Here is a 23,085-nt window from a genome sequence, read left to right as displayed (position 1 = left end):
ACTCTGCTTTGTGGAAATAAATGTCATTTAAATATGTTTTTGGTTTGCTTCTCTTCAGGAGGCGGAAGAAAAAAGACAGGACTATGTGATTCGCAAGTTGAAAGTGAAAGTGAATGACAGTGTAAGTGTGGGATGCTCCAGGAAATATGCTGACTTTCTGGGAGACTATCGTGGGAAAGTATAATGCACCATTTTCTCTGATATATTTCTGTGAATATTTTGTGATTCCTGTATGCCCTTTAAAGGGTGCGTTTTAGGGATATGAAAAACCAACAAGATTCTAACAAAAACTATGCATGCACCTGCAGAAAGGTGATGGATTTCTTTTTCCTGGTGCATAAGAAAGGTTTAAGCAATTCTGTACAGGTACACATTAATATTTCTTTTACCCTATAAATTCAGTTTGCAATCTGCCTCAAGGGTTAGGACAAGTTAATTGGGAAACACCCGTGTTACACTAATTCCTATAAGTTCCTTGTTTTGGATGTCTTTTCTAGGAAATCAGAAGCGTCTACCATTTTCATTATAAAAATTGGCCAGACCATGATGTTCCATCTTCAATCAACTCTATTTTTAAGTTCATAAATGAGATGCATTGCTACCAAGCAAACCATGATGTACCTATCTGTGTACACTGCAGGTAAAATTGCTTGAAAGCAGAAACCGTTTTAACTTCAAGAGAGCAGAATTGTTCTATAATTCTTTTTGAATATGAATATACATACATACAGGTAAAAGAAGGAAGAAACGATCTATTAGCTATTAGAGACAATTCAGGATTGTGTGTGTGTTTTTTTCTTTTTGGAATGCTGATGTGTCTTTTAAATTAAGCCCTGAACTCCCTGCAAATTGATTAAAAGTACTTAATCATGGGAGTAATAGGGACCCAACATCATATGTCCAAAAGAGAAATTATTATGTGTTATACCAATTTAAACTCCATAGGAGTTTATTATGTGCAACTGCATGTTTGCAGTTTGATTTCCATGTTTTTTTTCCTCTGAAGCATCAGGCACTATTGTTGCTGGAGCTGATCACTAAGGGTCCAATAAAAAACAATTAACTTGAATAACAAATTCAAATGCAAAGTAATATCTTTATTTGCCCAAGCTGAAATGCCATCTTTGCTATAGTCATAGATGTTTGGCAGATTTACGTGATACGTTGCCTTTATAATGCCCAAGCTGAATTACATAAAAATAAACAAATACAGTCATTTTAAGGTTGTGGCTAGAAATCTTCCCTTACATAGAAAGGTTTTGATGATGGTGATGATAAAATATATGATAAAATTTCAGTAGAGATATCTGGTACTTTCAATCAAATACCCTGTTTCCCTGAAAATAAGACATCCCCTGTTAATACGCCCAATTGGGCTTTTGAGCGCATGCGCTAAAATAAGCATCCCCCCAAAAATAAGCCTTTCCTGAAAATATTTAAACACAGAGCTGGAAAACAGGTAAGATGGCAAGAGGAGCCCCATCTTGCTCCATGCGCCCCAAAATAATAAGACCTCCCCAAAAATAAGGCCAAGCATTTATTTCAGGGTTCAAAAAAATATAAGACAGGGTCTTATTTTGGGGAAAACATGGTAGTAGATCTGAAGTACATTAAAAGATTTCAGAGCATTCTGAACATTGGTTGAAGAACCTACAGTGAGAATAAATTATTATCATTGTTCATTTAGCAATTTGTCATGTCTTTCAGTGCGGGCTGTGGACGAACAGGAGTGATATGTGCCATTGATTATACTTGGACTTTGCTAAGAGACAGTGTGAGTGCTTCCATATTGTCTATTCATGGCAGGAAATACCTAAAGTTATAATTTAATTTTCATGCTACTTGCTATGTGGCTGCTATTCCAGAAGAAATCAATTTTTTTTCAACAAATTGACCTATAATTGTGACAGGAATAATGACTTATCAGTGAGTCTTTCCGTAATATGCAGTGCAAGTTCTTTAATGCAGGGGTTTCCAACCTTGGCCACTTTAAGACTTGCAGACTTCAACTCTCAGAATTCCCCAGCCAGGCTAGCTTGGGGAATTCTGACCAAGACCAAGGTTGGAAACCCCTCTTTAATGAGTATTCAATGGACAGATTGCATAGCTGGGTCTTTCAAATGACCAATGCCTTCTCTGTTTTTTTTCCTCTGAAGATTCTACCAATGAACTTCAGTATTTTTAATATGATTCAAGAAATGCGCACGCAGAGACCTTTGGTGGTACAAACTCAGGTATGTCCAGACAATTTGGTTTCTTTTTACAATGCCAAGCAGTAGTAATGTTTCAGTTAACTGTGCGTTGTACAATACTTTACACCGTTTTTTCTATTAAAAGCACTCAAAGAAGTGAAGGAACTTATTTGTCCTGTAAAGATGTTGCTGTGCTGTAAGAAAATCTTGTGTGTGACAGTAATGATTTTTTTTAATACTAGGGGCCTCTTGGGGCTACATCAAAGAAGCAGGTGTTGACGCTTTCAGAAAAAGGGAGAGAAAAGTGCAAGTTATTTAAATGCGCTTTGATAATGTGCCATGAAGACATTTGCCAGACTGGTTGCCTGAACAGCATATAGTCCTTCAAATGCAAATCATTTCTGAAAATGATATGCCACCGTCGCTTGAACTTATGTCCTCATCCTCATTCTCTGTTCGTGTTTTACTAGTATATAAGCCACTGGCCCAGAAATGAAGCAGAGCAGGAACTGCAATTTCCTCTTCTGTCTTGCCAAATCTAAGCACAACACCCAATCATAGGTGCTTTTTAAAGAGATTCCCCCAACTTCAATTTGGGAAGTATAATCAGTGCTCCTAAGATCAGATGCTAGAACTCATAAATGTATCTGTCTGAACTTACTTATGTTAAGACAGCCAGACTTGTGATGTAGAGAAATGAATATGCAGTTGTGACATTTTTCCACATGACTCATGGCTGCTATTTTTCAGGGTCAGTATAAGTTGGTCTATGATGCAGTGATCGAACTCTTTCAAAGGCAGATTGAAGCATTCGCCAGTCATTCTGATCCTGTTGTTATAGAGGTAAGCCTTCCTGCCGGCTCTAATTGCAAATAAAGTTAATGTGACTGTTTTTCCAGAAGAATACTGCGAAGTCCTTATCTATATTTCAAGCTCAATATCACATGCACTCAGGTCTGTATTCTTCCTAATCCTCTTTGCAATTACCAGGTTTCCCCAAAAATAAGACCCTGTCTTATATTTTTTTGAACCCTGAAATAAGCGCTTGGCCTTATTCCCATGCGCTCAAAAACCAGATTGGGTTTATTAGCAGGGGATGTCTTATTTTGGGGAAAACAGGGTACTTTTGGTCTAAAGTGTGATAACAAGCAATCTAAGCTAAAATGAAATTTCATAACTATTCTAGGAACATTGAAATCCCAAAGTGAGCTTAATAAGGCACCATGTTTTATTTAAGACAAAGATATAGCCATCAAGCATTACGCTAAAATAGGAAATAGATGAGCAGCTGGAATTTTCACCCAAGATGAGAAAAGCCGTCTCCAGTTACTTAAAACTTAATTACTTCAGCTTGGATGTAGATTGACTGACACCTGTCCCCTTCTCTCTTGGATTTCAGTCCTGCCATTGTGCCATTTTGGCAGCATGGTTTTCTTAACTGATCAAGTTTCCCTTTTAATTTGTTTCCTGGTTTTCTTCATAAAGTATTATATTGTTGTTATGGTGGTAAGTAACAGTCTTTAATTAGCCATATGAGTTTTAGACAATGAGTTACAGTAATTAAATTGGTTGGAGAGTTATGTCAGCCTATGATAATCCAAATCCATTGGATTGCAAATTATATCAAATTATAATTTGTTTTATTGCTGTGGAACAAAAACTTGATTGTTCTGTTTTTAGGTGATATCTTCATGTACTGCAGTAACAGGCATGGTACTTATCCACTAAGTAGTGGATAATGCTTTTTAGCATAAAGGCCATATTTTATCCCTTTATTCTGACATCAATCTTGCCACTTTGATGGAGGATTTCTGGGACTGAAAATGTCTTTATTAGCTAGCAGAAGGAGATATGAGAAACAACTCTCTTTTGCTTGATAGAGAAATCTTAATAAGGTAATAAGTGATAACTGTTTTTGTTTGGGCTGTGACTAAGAAGTGAGTCTTGACTCATAACCTGAACTTTTATATCTTTTGCAGACTGGAATAAATCGTCCTGTAGCCAATATATCTCAGGATCCAAATAGGGAAAAGTCTTGTATAAAACAATCAAACAGGTAAAATAGATATTATTCTTTAACGCAGCACAAAATCTGGATAGAATTAAGGACTTTGGAGAATTTAGTACTAAAAAGATTTACCTGAAATCAGTTTCACTGAATTGATTGGAACTTCTACACTGTAAATCTCACGAGTTTCAGTTATGGAGCTGAGTTCTCTCACAGTTCTCTTCAATTCTCTCTCACTGAACCAGGACATGAACATAAGTCATTTATTTTTGTACTAGTACATTTGCACTCATAACTATTTCTTAACTACAGAGTAAATAAACTGATTCTGGCCCAATCATCCATCACTAAGTAATTTTCCTTAGAGAAATGGGTAAACAGCATGCATATCAGTGGCTATTAGCTGTGGTTACTAGATGAAATCTTGAGAACATTAGTCTGTTTCCAGACTCTCATTTTTTTCAGTCCTCAGTTCCTCAAAAGCAGATCAGTAATATACTGAGAACCACATTTTGTGGCTTAACTAGGGGAAGAGAAAGCAGCCAGGAGTCAGTATGAAGAAGGAGTTCCTACCAATTAGAGAATGGATCACACATAACCTTTTCAGAATTAGTGCTTCAAATGAGAAGTCCAATTTCATTGAGCATCAGGTACAGCTCAGCCAGCAGTAAATTCATGTGGTATCCGTTATTACTTGGAGTCATGAGATCAGACATAACAACAACTAATTCTGAAAATAAAAATGCTAGGAGTTGCTGAATGGACTTGTTTAAGCAATAAGATAGGCAAGATTCTAAATTAGTTGGATTTTGTTCTGGATTTTCTTACAGGGAGGCATCACTTGGAGGCGTCTGAAAGGGGAATCTTATTGTAAAGAATCCAGTAGAAAAAAGAAATGCAATCAAGGCAAATTCATGACAAAAATTTAATGTTATTTGAATGCAATTCAATTTAATGAAAATGAAATATAGTTAATATGATGGCTCACCATGTATTTAATTTCCTTTTTCAATATTAAAAACTAAATATTGGCATTTAGCAGCCTTAAATTAGAAAGAAGTAAGTATTGTAATGGAAAAATTCTGAAAATATATTGAAGTGGCCACAACATTGACAGAAGTTCAGAATATGTAACATAAAACTTTTCCTGCACATTGCCCATTTTAGAAAATATTCAATTACCATTTAGAATAACAGAGTTAGAAGGGATCTTGGAGGTCTTCTAGTCCAACCCCCTGTTTAGGCAGGAAACCCTATAGCATTTCAGACAAATGGTTATCCAATCTCTTCTTTAAAACTTCCGGTGTTGGAGCATTTACAAGTTCTGGAGGCAAGCTGTTCCACTGACAGTTAGTTCTAATTTCTGTCAAATTTCTCCTTAGTTCTAGGTTGCTTCTCTCAGTTCTAGGCTGCTTCTCTCAATTACATAATCTCTCTTGCAGTTCTGTACAAGAGCATCAGGATAAATCTCGGTGTCCCAATTGTGCCACACAAAGCTTAAACATCCTTGATCGAAACAGAGATGGTGCTTCTTTGGTCAGGCCAGCACTTTCTGTTGGAGCATTGAACCCTACTGCTGGCAGAAACACAGGATGGGATTCTTGGTTGGCAAAACAGCCACTCCACAAACATCGCAGTTTGGACTTCAGTTATTGTTTTTCAGTTGATCGGCTTCTCACTGTGGAAATGGATGATAAAACTGGGAAGGGCTTAGATACCAAAGTGCACCCTATCCAGACTGAATCTACTCCTTTTCAATCAGTTTCACAGAAAACACTGCAGCCATTGACAAAAATGGATTCAGAATCTGGCCAGTGTGGAGGCTTTCAACTTGATTCAAACCTTTCAAAAAAGCTGACAAACAATGCCCCACACTACAAGCGCAAGGATTTGTGCCACGAGGAGTGCATATGGTCATCAGAGGACTACATAGAGTCATCAGAGGACTACATAGAGTCATCAGAGGACTGCATAGAGTCATCAGAGGACTGCATAGGGTCATCAGAAGACCCCTACATTTACACTCTCTCATCAGAAGAACTAGGCGTCCCAGCATATCCTGCTCTCAATTCCCTTAGAACAGTTCCTTCACCTTCTGCTGTGGCCTTTACAGGCCAGGCTTTGGAGAGCTCAGAGGCCAGCTACCCATTGTTCAACCCTCCAGCCCAGGATACTCGTCCTTTGGATGCAGTCTGCCACAGTAAGTTTATACAAGGTTGCAGCATTATTTCCATTCTGCCATTTATATGCTGCTCAATTCCAAGAAGCTCTGAGCATCTTATAAATTTAAAAAATAAAATAAAATTACCAAAGAATAAAAGTAATTGAACGCCTAAACCAGAGGTCTTCAAACTTGGCAGCTTTAAGACTTGTGGACGTCAACTCTCAGAATTCTCTGTACATAGCTGGCTGGAGAATCCTGGGAGTTGAAGTCCACAAGTCTTAAAGTTGCCAAGTTTGAAGACCTCTGCCCTAAACCAATAGCAATCATAACCATAAATATACCAAGGGAAATAGTCTTAGCAGCAGTAATTGTTTGCTACAGGAAAAGAACTCATCGTAGCATCAATTTCCAAAGGCTTTTTAGAACAATTATGGTTTGGTGCTAACCTGACTTCAGGTGAAGCACTGTTCCAAAGAAGGGACAGGTACAGAATAGACACATCCTCGTGGTTCTCAGGGATTTCAGAGGATGCTGATAGTTGATAACCCTCCCTACTGGGTCTTACTGGATAGGCAAAAATGCTGGGAGAAAATTTATCCAGGATCCAAGCCATATATGGCTTCAAAGCTGACAATCTACATCTTGAATTACACCCAGTTGCAACTGGCAACTAGTGAAACTCTTGCAGTTGTAGTGTTACTTGGGGAAGTTGGGTGATGCTCTTAACTAGAGCCCTGTATTCTACACCAGCTGTAGCTTCTGGGTTTCTTCAAAGGCAGCAGATAATATGGGAGTTGTGCAAAAGTCTTCTTCAATCAGGAGTCTTTTTCTCAACAGAACTACAGCTTTCAGATGTTGAGATAGCATCTCTGTTTGACTCAGGATTGAGATATCCATCAATGTATCATCCATAAATGATGGTACATCAATGTATCATCAGTTTTACTTCAGCAATATCTGGAATGTAAATTATGAAATTTTAGTGACTGAGTTCCCAAATTACAATTTAGCATAGGTCAGCCCAGCCACAAGCTCTCCAATTTTGTGAGAAGCAACTTTTAAAGCCATAACTGATCCCAAACCTTTTGCATCTAAGATGTGTTGTTCTACTGAGCAATGGTCTCTTTTTTTGGTAGTGTTGTTAGAAGTCAGGAAGATCCTGCTGATGCAGCCTACCAGACTTATGACTGACAAAGTAGATTAACTGAATGAATTCTTACCCTAATTGAGTGACAAGCAGATGATACCTGACCCAATGCCAGAAGATGACCTCTTCTTCCAGAGGCTTCCTGTAGATGTTGAAGAGGAGAGTGAAAGAGTAGAGCCTTTTGGTACTACACAGAGAATCACTTTAGGACATGATCGTTCTCACCCTTTCTTTACTCAGAGAAAGTGTAGCCCATAGAAATGGTCCATTAGGATACATGACTGATTATATCCAAACATTTAACAAATAAGACAAGGAAGTGTTACCAACTGAGATATGGTGTACAGATTGGTTGTATAAAATGAGGAGGCTTTGATATTGTATAGCTGGTAAACCTGTTCTTTCCTAATACATCTTTTATGTTTGAATTCTGAATGTGATGCAGAAAATGCTTAGGTTCCAGAGTTTACATGATAGTCAAGAGATATCAGAGCAAGAGCACTTAGACTTATACTGCTTCACAGTGCTTTATAACCCTCTGTAAGTAGTTTACAATGTCAGCATATTGCCCTCAACAATCTGGGTCCTCATTTTACTGACCTCAGAAGGATGGAAGGCTGAGTCAACCTTGAGCTTGGTGAGACTCAAACTGCCAAACTACTGGCAGCCGGCAATCAGCAGAAGTAGCCTGCAGTATTGCATTCTAACCACTGTGCCACCATGCAGTGGTTAGAATGCAGATAGAGGACACAATATTCAGACCCCTCTTTTGAAATTAATTTTGATAAGCATAAATATTAGGAATCTAAGTGGAAACCTAATAGTTTTTCTTTAGGGAAAATTTACACTGCTTTGAGTCTTATTCTTCAATGTATATATTGGCAATTTCTTAAAGTGTCATTTGTAATATGGCTAAACATAATGAGCAAAATCATACATAAGTACATATTTTATTATTGCCATGGACCAAATTCATACATATATAAACTATAGCCATAAAAGAGATTACATATGATGGAACTTGGGTACATACATTAATCCTATCCCACCGTAATATGATCAGTTCCAAATGTCAAAGTATTGTATTGTGCAACTGCTTATGTCAATTTTTGGGTTCCATTAACAACAACAAAAGAATTGAGGCCTTTGAACTAGGGTGCTAGAGAAGACTGACTGCTCTTTAGAAGGGTAGATCCTGAAGATGAAACTCAAATACTTTGGCCACCTAATGAGAAGAAAGGACTAACTGGAGAAGAGCCAGAAGAGGGAAAGATTGAGGGCAAAAGAACAAGGCGATGACAGAGAATGAGGTGGCTGGATGGAGTCACTGAAGCAGTAGGCGTGAGCTTAAATGGACTCCAAAGGATGGTGGAGGACAGGAAGGCCTGGAGGAATGTTGTCCATACAGGTCGCAAAGGGTTGGACACGACTTTGCAACTAACAAAAAAACCAAAAAAAAAAAAAAAAAACCCCACCACAACCCCCCCCCCCATAAATATAAAATTCATGTGCGTCAGTGGTGGGTTGCTACCAGTTTGCCCCGAATCGGACAAACTGATAGCAGCTGTGGTGGCGGGAGGCTCCACCCACCCACCTGGATGTCTATGCGCAAAAGCATTGCACATGTGCCTGCACACCCACAAGCAAACTGGTAGAGACGGGATTTGGATCCCACTACTGATCTGGGTGGCCTGGTACATTTGCTGCTAGAAACTTGTAATAGCCTTAGCTGAACATCAGATTAAAACCTGCAGTGTAAGGACACATGTTCTGTCAATTTGATCTCCTTCCCCATCCCCAATTTGCACAGGGAAAGTTCTGACTAATATCAATAAATGAATTGATTTTACTTGTACAACTGTTATGACATAGCCAATTAATAAATTAGAGAATAATTAAAGGAATAAGGTAAAGGGAGAAATAAAAAAGAGAAAGTACTCCATTAAAATAAAAAGACAATAACAAGCACAAAACATACTTTCTCATGGCCTAAGTTACAGAAGCCAACACAGACAAATTTCTGTTGACATTTGGCTGCAGACCAGGCAAAATTGGCTGAAGTATTTACTATTTTTTCTTTGTGTGACGACAACAGGAAACTGAGTTGTAACAAAGAGGCCATTGAGGCTTGGAGAGAGGGTGAGGGGAGTGTGGGAGGGAGGGAGAGAGAGAGAGAGAGAGAACAGAATTTTTCCCTAGTGTTCTGCAGAAATAAAACAGTGAAGCAAAGAATTGAAATCCTTCATCACAATTTGCTCCATATGGCAAAAAGCAGATGATATAAATACAGAAGCAAGAAATGATTCTATAATCCTTATGTGTGGAAAAAAGTTCTGAGGTGGAAAGAACTGGAATAATTTTTTAGCAGATATCTATTCGGAATACAGCGTAGATAGCTCTTCCATCTGAATTTTTAATACCCAGAACTTAGTGAGTTGAAATAAATTATTCCAGGAGAACTGGCTAATGATAATCAGTAATAAACATGGAAAAATCATATTTAATTTCTCCCTTGATTAATATTTAAGAAGCATGCATATGCAGGGCACTTAAAGTTTGCAAATTTTTCTGTTTTAAACGATTAGCTCTAGTGCCATCTAGTGGTCACAAAGGTATATTAAAGTACACAGGTTAACTGCTTTTATATTTTGGCAGCACTGTATATAATGTCTAACATTTTTATATTAGAAATTAGAAGAGATGTTTGAAAATGTGAACAGACTCCAATAAGTGTTTGGCATTTTAGAGACAATAAATATTGCTGTTCAAAGTAGAAGCAGATATAGCGTGCTAGCTAGTAGCTTGTGGATACTTCGTAAATATAGATTTACCTAGTGAATGAAATAAGATAATAATCGTATTAACTGAATGTGCCTAAGAAATAGCAGCAATAAAAAGCAGTACAAAATGGAAGGAAGAGAGGAACTGTAGCTCAAGGAGGGATACATGGTTTGTGTTGAGAAAGCTCTGTGTTCAGTTTCTGGCATGTCTAGTTTGAAAGAATAGAAGGGCAGAGAGCCCTGTCTTTAAGATCCGGGGGTAGTCAGAAGAGAACACTGATTTAGAACAGCATAGTGCCAAATTTTTAATAACCAAGAATCTATAAATTCATGCTACAATATGAACACTTGACTCTCTTGTGAAGGTTAACCTTGGAGGACCAGCCCACTAGATAGAATTTGGTATTTGGTTTTATTAAATCAGTACCGAAACCAATTATTTTTGTGAAATAGGACTATCAGATCTGTTCTAGAAAAATCCAGAAAACCACTAGAGCAGGGGTCTCCAACCTTGGCAACTGTAAGCCTGGCAGACTTCAACTCCCAGAATTCCCCAGCTTTGCTGGAGACCCCTGCACTAGAGGAAAACAAGGACTTTGAATTTTCAGTGTGTTTTTTTTTTAAATGCCATCTAGTGATCATTTGGATACTGCTGGCCAGATCTGGCAGAACTTACTAAAAAGGAAGCCCTCTAATCTTCAGGGTTTTTTTTTTTTTTTAAACTGCAGGTTCTCCCCAGCATGATGAAGATATTCCTCCTCCCCTGCCTGAGAGAACCCCTGAATCTTTTATTGTACTTGGAGAAGAGAATGAGCTCCAGCAATCGGGTAAACGCACCATAGGCCCTTGGGGCAAGATACAGCTATTTTCTATTGCTTGGAAACTTCTGCTATCTATAAAGTTATTTTAAAAATCACTCAATTTTAATTTCTGACTTTTATCATTTACAGATAAATCTTTGTTAGCAGTTTCAGATCATCAGCTACCATCTAAAAACAACAAATCAAAAATCTCTACAGAATGGAGCAGCCTGTCTCAGCTGAGATTTTCTGATGACTCAGTGAGACTGAGACCCAATAAGGTTGGTTTAAACATATTCTGCAGCATTGTTCTACCGAAGACCTGACTTCGGTTGAATAAAGGCTACCTCTGTGACAAACTAGACTGCTATAGATACTGCATCTGAATTCCAGGGGTTGAGACAAAGAGCAGGTTATATTCCCATTGAGTGAAGCAAGGGGTAGCAGAAATCTAGACCTGATGAGCAATTTCTAGAAATTATTCCAGCAGTTGCTCTTTCATATTCTTCTTTCCCAAACGGTCTTAGACCTGGACTTGTGGAATTGGAATTCGAAAAGAAGTTTGAAGGGGTGATTTTTTTAGAATTATCAAATTGCATTGCAGTGAATATGATTGCTTGAAATGTTTCTGTCCTTATCTGCCCATCATCTGCTCATCTTTGAGGCACTGCATTGGGGAACACCAAAATACTCAATAAAAATTAAATACAGTCCTACCAAGATGGGGCAAGATTAAGCATTGTCTCTTTTTGTTCATTTCCAGAGTGGAAAGCTACAGAGGCCTAGATCAGGTACTTTTTCTCCTAATTTTTTAATTAATATACATAACCATTGTTCTTGCTTGCTTTATAATGACTGAAATCTCAGTTTTACTCAGGCTACCCTTTATATCAGTGTTTCTTTATTATAAACTAGCTGTACCCGGCCACGCGTTGCTGTGGCCCAGTCTGGTGCTTCCGCTGGGCTAAAAGAGCCAGGCTGAAGTTCCAAAGTCTCCACAAACATTTGGTGGGCATGGCCAACTCGACGTCACTCACTTTCATCAGTCACATGACAGCCCCCGAGCCAGCTGGTGATTAGGGCAGAGAACCAGTTGCTAAAAAACAATGGGAACCACAAAATCCTCCCTCTCTGTCTCCCCCTCTCTCTTTGTATCTATGTCTCTCTCTCTCCCCCGTCTGTATCTCTCTCTCCCCCTCTCTCTGTATCTCTATGTCTCTCTCCCCCCTCTCTCTGTCTCTCTCTCTCCCACCCTCTCTCTCTATATATCTCTGTATGTCTCTCTCCTCCCCCCCCGGTCTTTCTGTATTTCTCTATGTCTCTCTCTCCCTCTCTCTCTGTTTATCTCTGTCTCTGGCCCGGCCTCTTCTGCATCCCCTGCCATTGCCCTTACCTTTTCAGGCCAGGCCTTCGCAGCTCTCCGCACCACAGCAGAAACTCGGGGGCCCCCTCCGTCCTCCCTACACACATGTTCTCTGGGGGCTCGATGGGGAGAAGCATAGCAGGGAAGGGCAGGGAAGGGAAGGAGGGAGGAGGTGCGGCGGGGGTTCGAGGCTGGTTTAGGGCTTCCCTCCCGAAGGAAGAAAGCGGCAAAGCCAGGAGTCACGCACACCCCACTGGACCCCTGCTGTGCAGTTCTCCTCCCCTGCCTGCCAAGGGCAGGGGAATGATTAAATCCCCCACTCTTCCAGGTGAAACGAAGGAGGGCCAGCCATCCTCCCTCCTGACCGTTTCCGCCCCCCAAAGCCTCCCCGGAGCCCCCTTTCTGCCAGAGGCCGAAATTTTCATGTAGGCTCCCTGAACTGCCAGAGTGCCCACCTGGGAATCAAAGGCGGTGCTGGTCAAAGGTGACCCTGAGGCTCCAGTTGCCTCCATCTCCCACTCACTGACCGGATTCGCATAGTGCTGGTTAGCAGCTGGTCTTTCTGACCTCGGGGCCCATGGTAGCACTGGGCCAGGCACGATTTGGGTCAGGCAAGGGATGGAGGGTTCCCACTCGGTGGACCCAGGCAGCCTTGTTGCCAGTTGTTCTTTGGAGGGAGCCCTGAGACCGGCTGGCGAGGGGGATGGGCAGCAGTGGCGGGCGAGGCTAGTTCACAGGCCGGCCGGGGGAGAGGGAGGGCAGAGCCAGGCTCGGGAGGGCCCTGGCCAGCCCTAGAAGCGCCGGCTGCGAGGGCTTTCCGGCGGGAAGCCAGCTGCCTGCCTGCCGAGCCTGGTGGCAGGATATGGCCCTTGGACGTCTCTGCCTTCCAAATGCGCAGTTTCTTCGAAGCAATATGGAAAGTCTAAATATAAGGAGTAGAAATCTGTTGAGCGTAATCAGGGCTGGGAGGCTGCCATGTTGGTTTTACGTCCAGCAGATGGTGCTGTTTTTCAATGTTTGTCAATGTCTTTCATGTTTTTACTGGTCACAGGTGTGACATGTATATAATATAGGTATATAAAAACATGCCCGTAGTCGAATGCAACGTTGTGTCAAAATTTGAAAGCAATCAGTGAAGAACTTTCGGAGATGTGCGGTTATGTACAAACGGACATTTACATTTTTATTTATATAGACAATATAGTGAAGGTTTTTGTTACAGGTACTATACAATATGCTAATTGGGTAAATAGATTATTTGTTTCTGGCATAAAACAATATCTCAGGGCATGTTTCATTGCATTAAAACATACTCTGACTCTGCAGAATGAGTGAGTCCAGCCACAGCACGTATAGGATTTTTAAATGCATAACTGGAATCTTGTTAAACAGTTGTGATTAATGCTGTTGATAGAACCACAAATGAACCATTGCAGAGCCTTAGGATTGTTAAATGTGAACTAATTTAAAGATATCCTTTTTGTATCACCACAGAATTTCACTGGAACCGATCTTCTTCACCGCCTACTCCCCCACTTCCAGAAAGAACTCCTGAATCATTTCTTCTTGCAGATGAGGACTGTAAGTCCCACAGATTTTGTCATCTTGTTATAGTTTTAGATATGTAGGGCTGTTACTTAAAACATCCTCAGTTCAGAAGAAAGGAGAAATTAAAGCAGTTTTGAGAAGATCTAGTTGATAGAAAGAGGTCAATTGGTAGAAGGAATTTACAACTACAGATGGTAGTTTCCTGAAAATAAGCCCCCTCCGAAAATATTTAAATGCATGCGCAGCCAGTCCCCGCCATTTCCTCTGGTTAGGGTTAGGGAGACAGAGCTGGAAATCAGGTAAGATGGCAAAAGGAGCCCCATCTTGCTCCATGTGCCCTAAAATAATAAGACCTCCCCGAAAGTAAGGCCAAGTGCTTATTTTGGGGTTCAGAAAAATATAAGACAGGGTCTTATTTTCGGGGAAACACGAGTAGAAAAATGATTCCCAGCTCTAGTTCTTGCTATTTTTTGCATTGTGTTCTTTCAATATTATTAGATAAAGTACTAAATAAATAGAAACGTTCAGGGTTCTTCAGATATGTTGGACTGTAGCCTCTTGTTTGCTTAAGAAAGTTAGTTGACCTCCATTTTACTTCATTCCCATGTAAAATATATGCTAAGCTCAAAGCAAAATGTGACTTCAGCAGTTACATCTTAGTTGGTTTTAAATACTGGAACTGATTTATATGCAAACTGGTTTTTCCGTTCCAATGATACCACCCACATGTATGATCATGTACTGAAATCTCAATGTGATTCTAGCAATATAGAAAATCAATTCAGAGCTATTTTTCATACTTGTGGCAAAGCCACAAGTATTGGAGTTTGGTAGACAGTTTTACACTTGTCTCTTAGGATGCTTTTCATCCTAACCTACTTTTTAAAATACATCTATTAATGCCTCTGCTGAGAAATGGATTTACATTTTTTATTTTTCACAAACAAATTGGCTGTATTCCTGTAAGTTTAGGTCCTACAGGATTTTTTATCAGTAAAATTGGTTTAATAATATTTTTTTCACAAATACTTTTTTAATATACGGAGAGTTTTTTCCATTGTGTCTTTTTTTGACACTTGTTTCTTTTTATAGCTTGTCCATCTGTTACAAACAATGCAGTGAACCTTGGCAACCTTCAGATTAAATCAGCAAAGGAGACAACAAAAGAAGCAGGCAACTTCAGAAGGAGCAAGGTAAGGAAAGTGGGCCTGGTGAAATGCATCATTAATTTAGAAACAGAAAAGCAGGGTTTTTTTTCTCCCATACTTTATACATAATGTAAATCATAGACATTTCAGTTGGGCAGAAGACCAGATGTTTTTACACAATGCAACATTTCTTTTGGTTAGACAAACATCATTTATCCAGGATTTAAGTAAGTGGTTTTTCTTACTGGAAAAGCATAATCTTTTTGGCCCAATTAGGATTTCTTTTGTGACCATGTTTATTGGATTGGATGTGATTACAAAGTAAGTCCTGAAAGCATTTACTGTGTAGGTTAACAACTGCAATATCACTTGTAGTGATTGGTAGTCCCCATTAATATCCTCATGTGGTTGCATGTCCTGTCTCAGAGACAACAATCCTTCACAGAAGGTGAGTTGTATTATGTTTATTTATATATCATTAATAAATAATTAACAATTGCTTCATCTTCTTTTATATTTTTTTATGTATGCATGAGTGTCCAAAATAAAGAAACCAACATCTTTTGTTTCTTGCCAATCTTTCTTTTAAATGGGACAACCCTGTGTAGAGCATATTACAGTAATCTTATTCAGAAGGCTCTACTCTCACGAAACTTGGAATATTGATCAATCATCGCACTGGGTGTGTTTTAAGAAAGAAAGGAAATTATACTGCATTTCATATTCACTTCTCTTTCCATATTTACACTGTTAGAACTCTACTCCCAAGTGTTAATGATCTTTAGTAATTAGTGTTTTCTTAATACCAATAGAGGACTTTCTCTCTCTCTTTACAGAGTTTGAAAATTTTACGAAATGTGAAAAACTGTAAGTATTTTGAAGAAAGAAACAATTAACAATATACTTATACAATATCCTTACAAGTATAGAGGATAGCAAATAGTTTACTGGATTAATAAAAACCAACTATCAAATCCCATTGTCTTTCAATGACACAAAAGATACCAAAGGATTTCAGAAACAATGATTAATTAATGCATTGGATGAAGGGCTTCAAATGTAAACTATTAACATGTAACACTTTGTTTTCCCATTCTATTTTAAATATACAGAAAATAGCCAGGAATTATACTGAAATTTAACTTAAAAACACAGTAAATTTTCCATCCAGCCCTTAAAAACTTAACATTTATAGTATGAATTGCAGCCATTATGGTAAACACATACACATTCTAACTGACAGGTTCCTTAGACCTATTTGAGAAAGCACCTTTGGCCTTAATTCATGCATTTAAGAGTGCTGATTCCGAAGCTTAGCTCTATGCATTTGATGATGCAGGCTTCTGCCTACATTTCCCTCGACTAACCCACAATTAATTTCTAAGGTGGTTATGTTCTTGCTGCCATGGATTAATACTGTTTCTCTCCTTGGAGTCATTGCTGATTGTTTGCTACTGCAATGAGACTTAGGCAAAAATTAAAACAGTACATTGAAGTCTGACAAAGAGAAAGATGAGCGTCTTGGAAAGCTTGGCCCAGGACCAAGAGAATTAATGAAATGAAATGAAAGAGGAATAATTCCAAAATCACTAGATTGCTAAAGAGAGAAAAGTCTGTCAGAAGCTTCTGGGATCAGGAGGCAATTGTTTCAGATAAAGCATCAAACAGCATTAAGAGTTGACAAGATGTACTTGCAAACCAATCAAATGCCATCCTGTCAGCCATTAGATCCTCCAGAAAGGAAGAAGTGTAAAACAAATTGGCTTTAACGTTAAGTGACAAAGACTCCTGGATTCTATAGTTGTTCTACTATCTTTAGTTGTTAATAAATTTGGGGATGGGTGTGGCCACATAAGTAGATACTTTAAAAGGATGTAAAAATGAACCATACATACCAATAATAGGTTAACAAAATCCTCAAATACTGTTCCAATCAGTGGCAACTGAAATGTTCTATGGCATCTTTTCCCAATTCAATGATCTCTAACACATCCACACAGGGCCAGATTTGAGAAAACATCCTATAGGTTAATATTTTAGGTTTACTGAAAGAAATTCTGTAACAAATAATTCTGTAGTATTTATTAGGTTTATCCAATTACATGGGGGAACTTTTTCTATGGTTCTTCAAAAGACCCATCTGGAACTTATGTTCCCCTGCTTATGGTAAAAACCATGAGACTAGGTCCACTTCCTTCTGTCATGTAAACTTTTACATAATTACACAGGCATGTCATTATGAAATAAACAATTCCTAATGGACAGAACATCAAAAGAGCATTACAAGAACATTACAAGAGCCTTGGTAGTACAGTGGTCTAAAGCACCCTGTTATTAAGACCAGCTGCCTGCAATTACTGCAGGTTCGAATCTTGCCAGGCTCAAGGTTGACTCAGCCTTCCATCCTTTCTAAGGTAGGTAAATTGAGGACCCAGTTTGTGGGGGCAATAAGCTGACTTTGTATAAATATACAAAAGGATGAAGGCTATTGCTTAGCGCATTGTAAGCCGCCCTGAGTCTCCGGAGAAGGGCGGCATATAAATCAAATTAAAAAAAAAAAAAAAGAGCATTAGTACCAGTATTAGAATTTTGTCTTACAATATTGCATTCATACTGAGTGGTAAGATTAATGGATATTCTTTTATCTTTCCTATTCCAATTTAAGCAAGACTACCCTTACATCAAGAATCACAATACATTGCATAAAATCTGTCAGTCTAACTATGACTTACTAAAGACATTTTTGAATTTTTAGGTATTTGGAATCCATCTTCGTTAGTAAACGCTCCGGAGCATAATCAGTCAAATCATCACAGCTCTATTCTGAGTTTTGGTATGCATTTTAAAAAATAAATATGCTTCAATGTTCAATTTACTATGAAGGAAATCCATAGAATACTAAAGACCAAAATTAGAATAGTACCTATCCTAATGTTTTCTTGAATTCTCTAAATTATTACTAAAACTTTCCAGTTGATAGTTTGTAATGCTATCACCAAGATTTCTCATCCTACCATATATAAGATCATATGCATAAACATAAACATTGCAAAGGATGGTCAGAATCCTTTTTACATTTATTAAATATGGTAAGATGTTGGCTTATATTTTCCAATAGTTTTCTCAAATAATATAAAGTGACTGAAAACACCTAGGATTAAATTGAAATGAGAAAATACAGGTGGAGAACTAGGGAAAAATGGCAGACATGTTGACATGAGGAAGGAAAAAAATCCTTTCTGAAAATAGTTCAAAATTCTGCCATATTTGCCCAAGATCCAATTTCTAGTCATCCTTAGCCATAGCCAGCAGGTGACTTTGAACCAATCATTTTAACCACACCATCTACCTCACAGCCTTGTTGCTGTGGGAAAAAATAGGTAGTAATTCCCTCCGCTCCTAAATGAAAGAGGAAATCACTCAACTCCCAGCAACTTTACTACATAATTATTATATGAGATGATAGATGTATATAAAACAATTTAATAAATTGTTAGCACCAACCCATACCACCATATGCAAATATTGCTACATTTAAGCATTTTTAAATTTATTTATCTGTACTAGAGGAACATATTATACATTTATTGCTTAGCTTCAATTTAAAAAAATACTTGATTGCTTTATAATGAACAATACATTTATTACTGCAGTTGTCGAAGTGTTTGTTTGGAATAGCTGCACTGTCTCTCACATAGCTTCCGTCAGTGACATGCGTACCCACTAAGGTTTTGCTTCAGATTCACAGAAAATTTATTTTATTTATATAAAATATGATAGTAGTGCTTAATGGTTTAATTTTTTTGTCACAGGCTTTGCAAACCGATTCTCCAAACCCAAAGGACCAAGAAATCCACCATCAAATTGGAATATTTAAGAAGAATTTCTTATCTCTAGTCCTGTAGACTTGCCTTGCTGATGTTTTTTTTGTTTGTTTCCAATAAACAGCATCATTTTGAACAAAAAAACTTGTATTATGGTATTTAGTCTTGTATGCTGCATCTTCTTAGTAAAATTAATATACAATATAATCTCACCTGTCCATCTGATTTGGATTGCATGTCATGCTGAGGAAATGAAATCAGAGAGCTTTTGTGCTACTTCCAATACTTGTTTCCATCAGACAACATCTGGTAAAATTGTTGAACAAACAACACATTGAGTTGAACAAAAAATAAATGCCAAGGTTTAAGTAACCTCAGTGGCTTATGGTGTTATCTTAAATCTGCCACTATAGAAATATAAATTGTGTTGCTGTTCTAGAATGGTACCTAGTTTTTAGTAGAAAGGCATGTCATTTGTCATTCATATATTCTGGGTCTATGCCTGTCATGGGGATATGACTTCAGTTCCCCTTGCTTTTGAAACAGATAAGAGATTAGTAAGGCATCTGTCTATATAACTGTTATTTATCAGGAAAGGTACTATGCAGCTGATGGACAGTTCAGCACTTTCAAAATTGATATCAAGTGATTTCTTGTAAGTGAAAATAGGAGCTTCACATTCTGAAGTGCTAGAAATTTCTTCAACAGCAAAGAGCAAAGTTCAGGCTGCCCTCTATTCACTCATTTATTTTCAAGCATATTTTGTAGTGTGTCAAAATACTTGTTTTGATTGCGAGTTCCATTTTGATTTTAGAGAGCAATTACTATTTGAAGATTAAGTCACTTCTCAAAACAGCAGTCTTTATCCTGGAGGTTAAAAATTTAGCATTTGAATCATTTATACCAGCCCTTTCAAAATAAGAAGGTAGGGTTAGAAATAGTTGGTTTAACATATTTTATTGCCTTTTCACTTCTGTTGTGATTTTGTCAATTTTGAGACCAAAAAGTTCTAGGCCTGGTACAGAATCATTGTTCTCCATGGTCAGTGACTGAAGTAAGCGATATAACCTTACTTTACGTATTTTACATAAAGCCTATGGCAGAAGTTATTTGTATCACAAAAGAATCAGTTCTCTGAGACAAGCTGTGGGATGCTGGCTGGGATTTATGGGAGCTGAAATTCAATACATGAAGAAGGTACCAAGTTGGAGAAAGATGAGAACAATACTGTATAAAGTGGGGTAAAGTGAGAATAAAATAAAGCCAACACAAGTAATCTTTATATCTATTAAAAATAATCAGAAAACTAAATGAATTGAAACACAGTGAAATTTAAGACATGTATAATAAAGATATACAGTAAATTTATTTATTTATTAAATTTTATTTATTTGAGTACCAGCAAAAGCTTCCATGGTTGTTGTTGTAGTTGTTAGTCGCAAAGTCGTGACCGACCCATCGCAAACCCGTGGACAACGTTCCTCCAGGCCTTCCTGTCCTCTACCATCCCCAATAGTTCATTTAAGCTCACACTGACAGTTTCAGTGACTCCATCTAGCCACCTCATTTTTCTTTGCCCTCAATCATTCCCAGCATTAGTCTCTTCTCCAGTGAATCCTTCCTTCTCATTTGGAGGCCAAAGTATTTGATTTTATCTTCAGAAAGCTCCCATATATTATCTTGGAGCAAATCAGTTGCCAGCAGAGTTTAGAGCAGATCTAGTTAATTCAGCTTGATGCAATGACTGCTGGTCATCCTCTTCTTTTTTCTTCCACCTTTCCCAACATGAGACCTTTGTCCAGCCAGATGGACAATTTGTACAATGTGTTCAAAGTAGGGTAATTTCAGCCAGGTCACTTGTACTTGGAGCAAAAAACTCAAAAGATTTTGAATTAGATTGCATGGTTATTTACATAACTGTATAGTTATGTATTGAAATTAGACACCATCCACAATAGTTGAGCAACTACCTTAAAAGAGTTAATAGTACTTAAAGATTATCTTATGTACAATTTAGCAATTCACAGAAATGCTATCAGAAATAACGAGAAAAGTCATACGTCTGAAAAGGCTATTAAGAAAGAAACAACATCAGGAACAATACCCAAAACAGTTTGTCATTTTCTATCTACCATTCCCCCCCCCCCCATGCCTATATCTAAAGATTCTTTTAAATCTACAGGGAGATTGCCTAATTTCTTTTCCAGTAATAACAAATGTATTTTAGGCAATTAATATTTAATTTCTCAAATAAAGTATTTTATGCAGTGAGATGCATAATCCTTCTTATACCCTTCATATTAAAAAAGCGCTGAGCTGGAGCTACTGTATGTGAACCAAGACAATTGACCTATTTGCAATTTGATTTCTTCTTTGTTATGTAGTATCTTATTATCGTAACAAACTCTTAAAGGCCACAGGCTCTCCATTAATTGAACTGGACTGGGATGCTTCCATCCAAATTAAATTCAGATTTAACTGGAATTGTTATTGGTGCAGATAATGTATTGTTAGATAAGAAGAGTGCCTACCAACCTGAATAATATGTAAATCTTTCTGTTGAGGGATTCATCATTTCTCAAATATCACTCAGTCCATACATTTCCATAAATTTCTATAACTTTTAGGTATTGTCTTTTTATCTCATGAGAAACTGTTTTAGGCATCTGGTAGCATCTTTTCCAATTAACAAATTTTATTAAAAGGCATAAGCTTTTATGAGCTGCTATTCAATTTATCAGAAGCATAGAATAACTATACAGGATTGGTGGAGGGGAGGCAGGTTGGTTATGCAGTGCAGGTTACAGATCTCTTCCCCTCCCATCTCAGTTTAAATTACAATCAAGCCACATTACTCTGATTTTTTTGTCACTGCAGACTAGGACACTTTTCCTGCTACATTGTTATCCCATTGTTATCCCAATAGTGATGTATTTGCATCACTATTGTATGTGGATTACATGTATCAGTCTGAGTACTGTTGTTTTGCCCTTTATGAAATATGTGTAGCCTTTTGAGAATGAAAAGTTCAAATGCTCTGGAGCTGGCTGAAAAAGTAACTTCGTTTTGGAAAGTTTTAAGAAAGCAGAATAAATTTCCACCAGAGACCTGCTTAAATTAGGATAGAAAATAAGAATAGAATAGAATAGAATAGAATAGAATAGAATAGAATAGAATAGAATAGAATAGAATAGAATAGAATAGAATAGAATAGAATTCTTTATTGGTCAAGTGTCATTGGACACACAAGGAATTTGTCTCTGGTGCGTAAACTCACAGCGTACATCTAAACAGCAAGTAATAGGTCATAGATCATAAATCAGTTACAATAATTAATCACAAGTTACAAACAATTGATAAATCATAAAGAACCAATTGGAGAAGATAGTAGGAAAGTTGAGAAGATGAGAAATGAGACAGTGCTGTGGGAATTAAGCAAAAAGCAAGCAGCAGACGTGAATTAAAATCATAACATTAAGACAGGATAAATTGCAGAATGTGCACAATAAACTTAAAACGTACATCAAAAGCAGTTGGATGAAATGCAGCCTTCAAAACATGTGCTACCAGATATACATACCTCATTGAATATGGGGAGACATTTAGCAAAGAACATCCTACCAAACCAGAAAATTGAGGAAAACTATTAATAATTAGAGAGAAGAGCTGTAAGCCAGTCAAAAGCTTAACGCTTGGGGTTTGGTCGGCCTCTTCTAATTATATTTCTAATTTCACGGAAATCTATTAATTCTCATCCAGTGACTCAATTGCCATAGCTAAGCACAAAATAAGCAACATAAAGCAGCCCGAGCGCTCATTCCTAGCCTTGGTAAAATAAGGTTATAATCGTTCGACTATCGAAACATTCCAAAGTGCTATTTATTTTCGCGCATGTACGTTTCAGGACTTTGGCATTTTCAGCACTCTAGTCTAGTCCATACATTTTATTTATTTCAATTTGTATACCGCCCTTCTCCTAGTGGACTCAGGGCGGTGAACAGCCAGAGTTAAAACACATGCAGATACAAAATTTAAAATTGTTAAAAGAATTACATAACTTTGGCCCAAAATTTAAAACATTCAAACTAAAAGCCATTGACAATTTAAAAAG

The 23,085-nt window shown here is 37.8% G+C and overlaps 1 protein-coding gene across 1 annotated transcript in view; it reads left to right on the top strand.

The window, feature by feature from the left end:
* PTPN22 (protein tyrosine phosphatase non-receptor type 22) overlaps nucleotides 1-19,060 on the top strand; it is a 42,619-nt gene extending 23,559 nt beyond the window's left edge. The window contains exons 8-23 of the mRNA XM_070939848.1: nucleotides 59-121; nucleotides 498-640; nucleotides 1,708-1,774; nucleotides 2,157-2,234; nucleotides 2,943-3,035; nucleotides 4,172-4,248; nucleotides 5,643-6,112; nucleotides 6,197-6,400; nucleotides 11,020-11,118; nucleotides 11,242-11,372; nucleotides 11,855-11,882; nucleotides 13,949-14,035; nucleotides 15,122-15,195; nucleotides 15,987-16,017; nucleotides 17,906-17,983; nucleotides 18,963-19,060. Of these exons, the coding sequence (XP_070795949.1) occupies nucleotides 59-121; nucleotides 498-640; nucleotides 1,708-1,774; nucleotides 2,157-2,234; nucleotides 2,943-3,035; nucleotides 4,172-4,248; nucleotides 5,643-6,112; nucleotides 6,197-6,400; nucleotides 11,020-11,118; nucleotides 11,242-11,372; nucleotides 11,855-11,882; nucleotides 13,949-14,035; nucleotides 15,122-15,195; nucleotides 15,987-16,017; nucleotides 17,906-17,983; nucleotides 18,963-19,027 (1,788 nt within the window). The 3' untranslated portion in view covers nucleotides 19,028-19,060. The remainder of the gene's footprint in view (nucleotides 1-58; nucleotides 122-497; nucleotides 641-1,707; nucleotides 1,775-2,156; nucleotides 2,235-2,942; nucleotides 3,036-4,171; nucleotides 4,249-5,642; nucleotides 6,113-6,196; nucleotides 6,401-11,019; nucleotides 11,119-11,241; nucleotides 11,373-11,854; nucleotides 11,883-13,948; nucleotides 14,036-15,121; nucleotides 15,196-15,986; nucleotides 16,018-17,905; nucleotides 17,984-18,962) is intronic.
* The last annotated feature ends 4,025 nt before the right edge of the window (nucleotides 19,061-23,085 follow it).

Source organism: Pituophis catenifer, unplaced genomic scaffold (assembly GCF_029215685.1).
Source record: "Pituophis catenifer annectens isolate HBS135680 unplaced genomic scaffold, rPitCat1.0.hap2 SCAF_3, whole genome shotgun sequence".
Classification (NCBI taxonomy): Eukaryota; Metazoa; Chordata; class Lepidosauria; order Squamata; family Colubridae; genus Pituophis; species Pituophis catenifer.
This window is presented reverse-complemented; position numbering and strand designations above follow the sequence as displayed.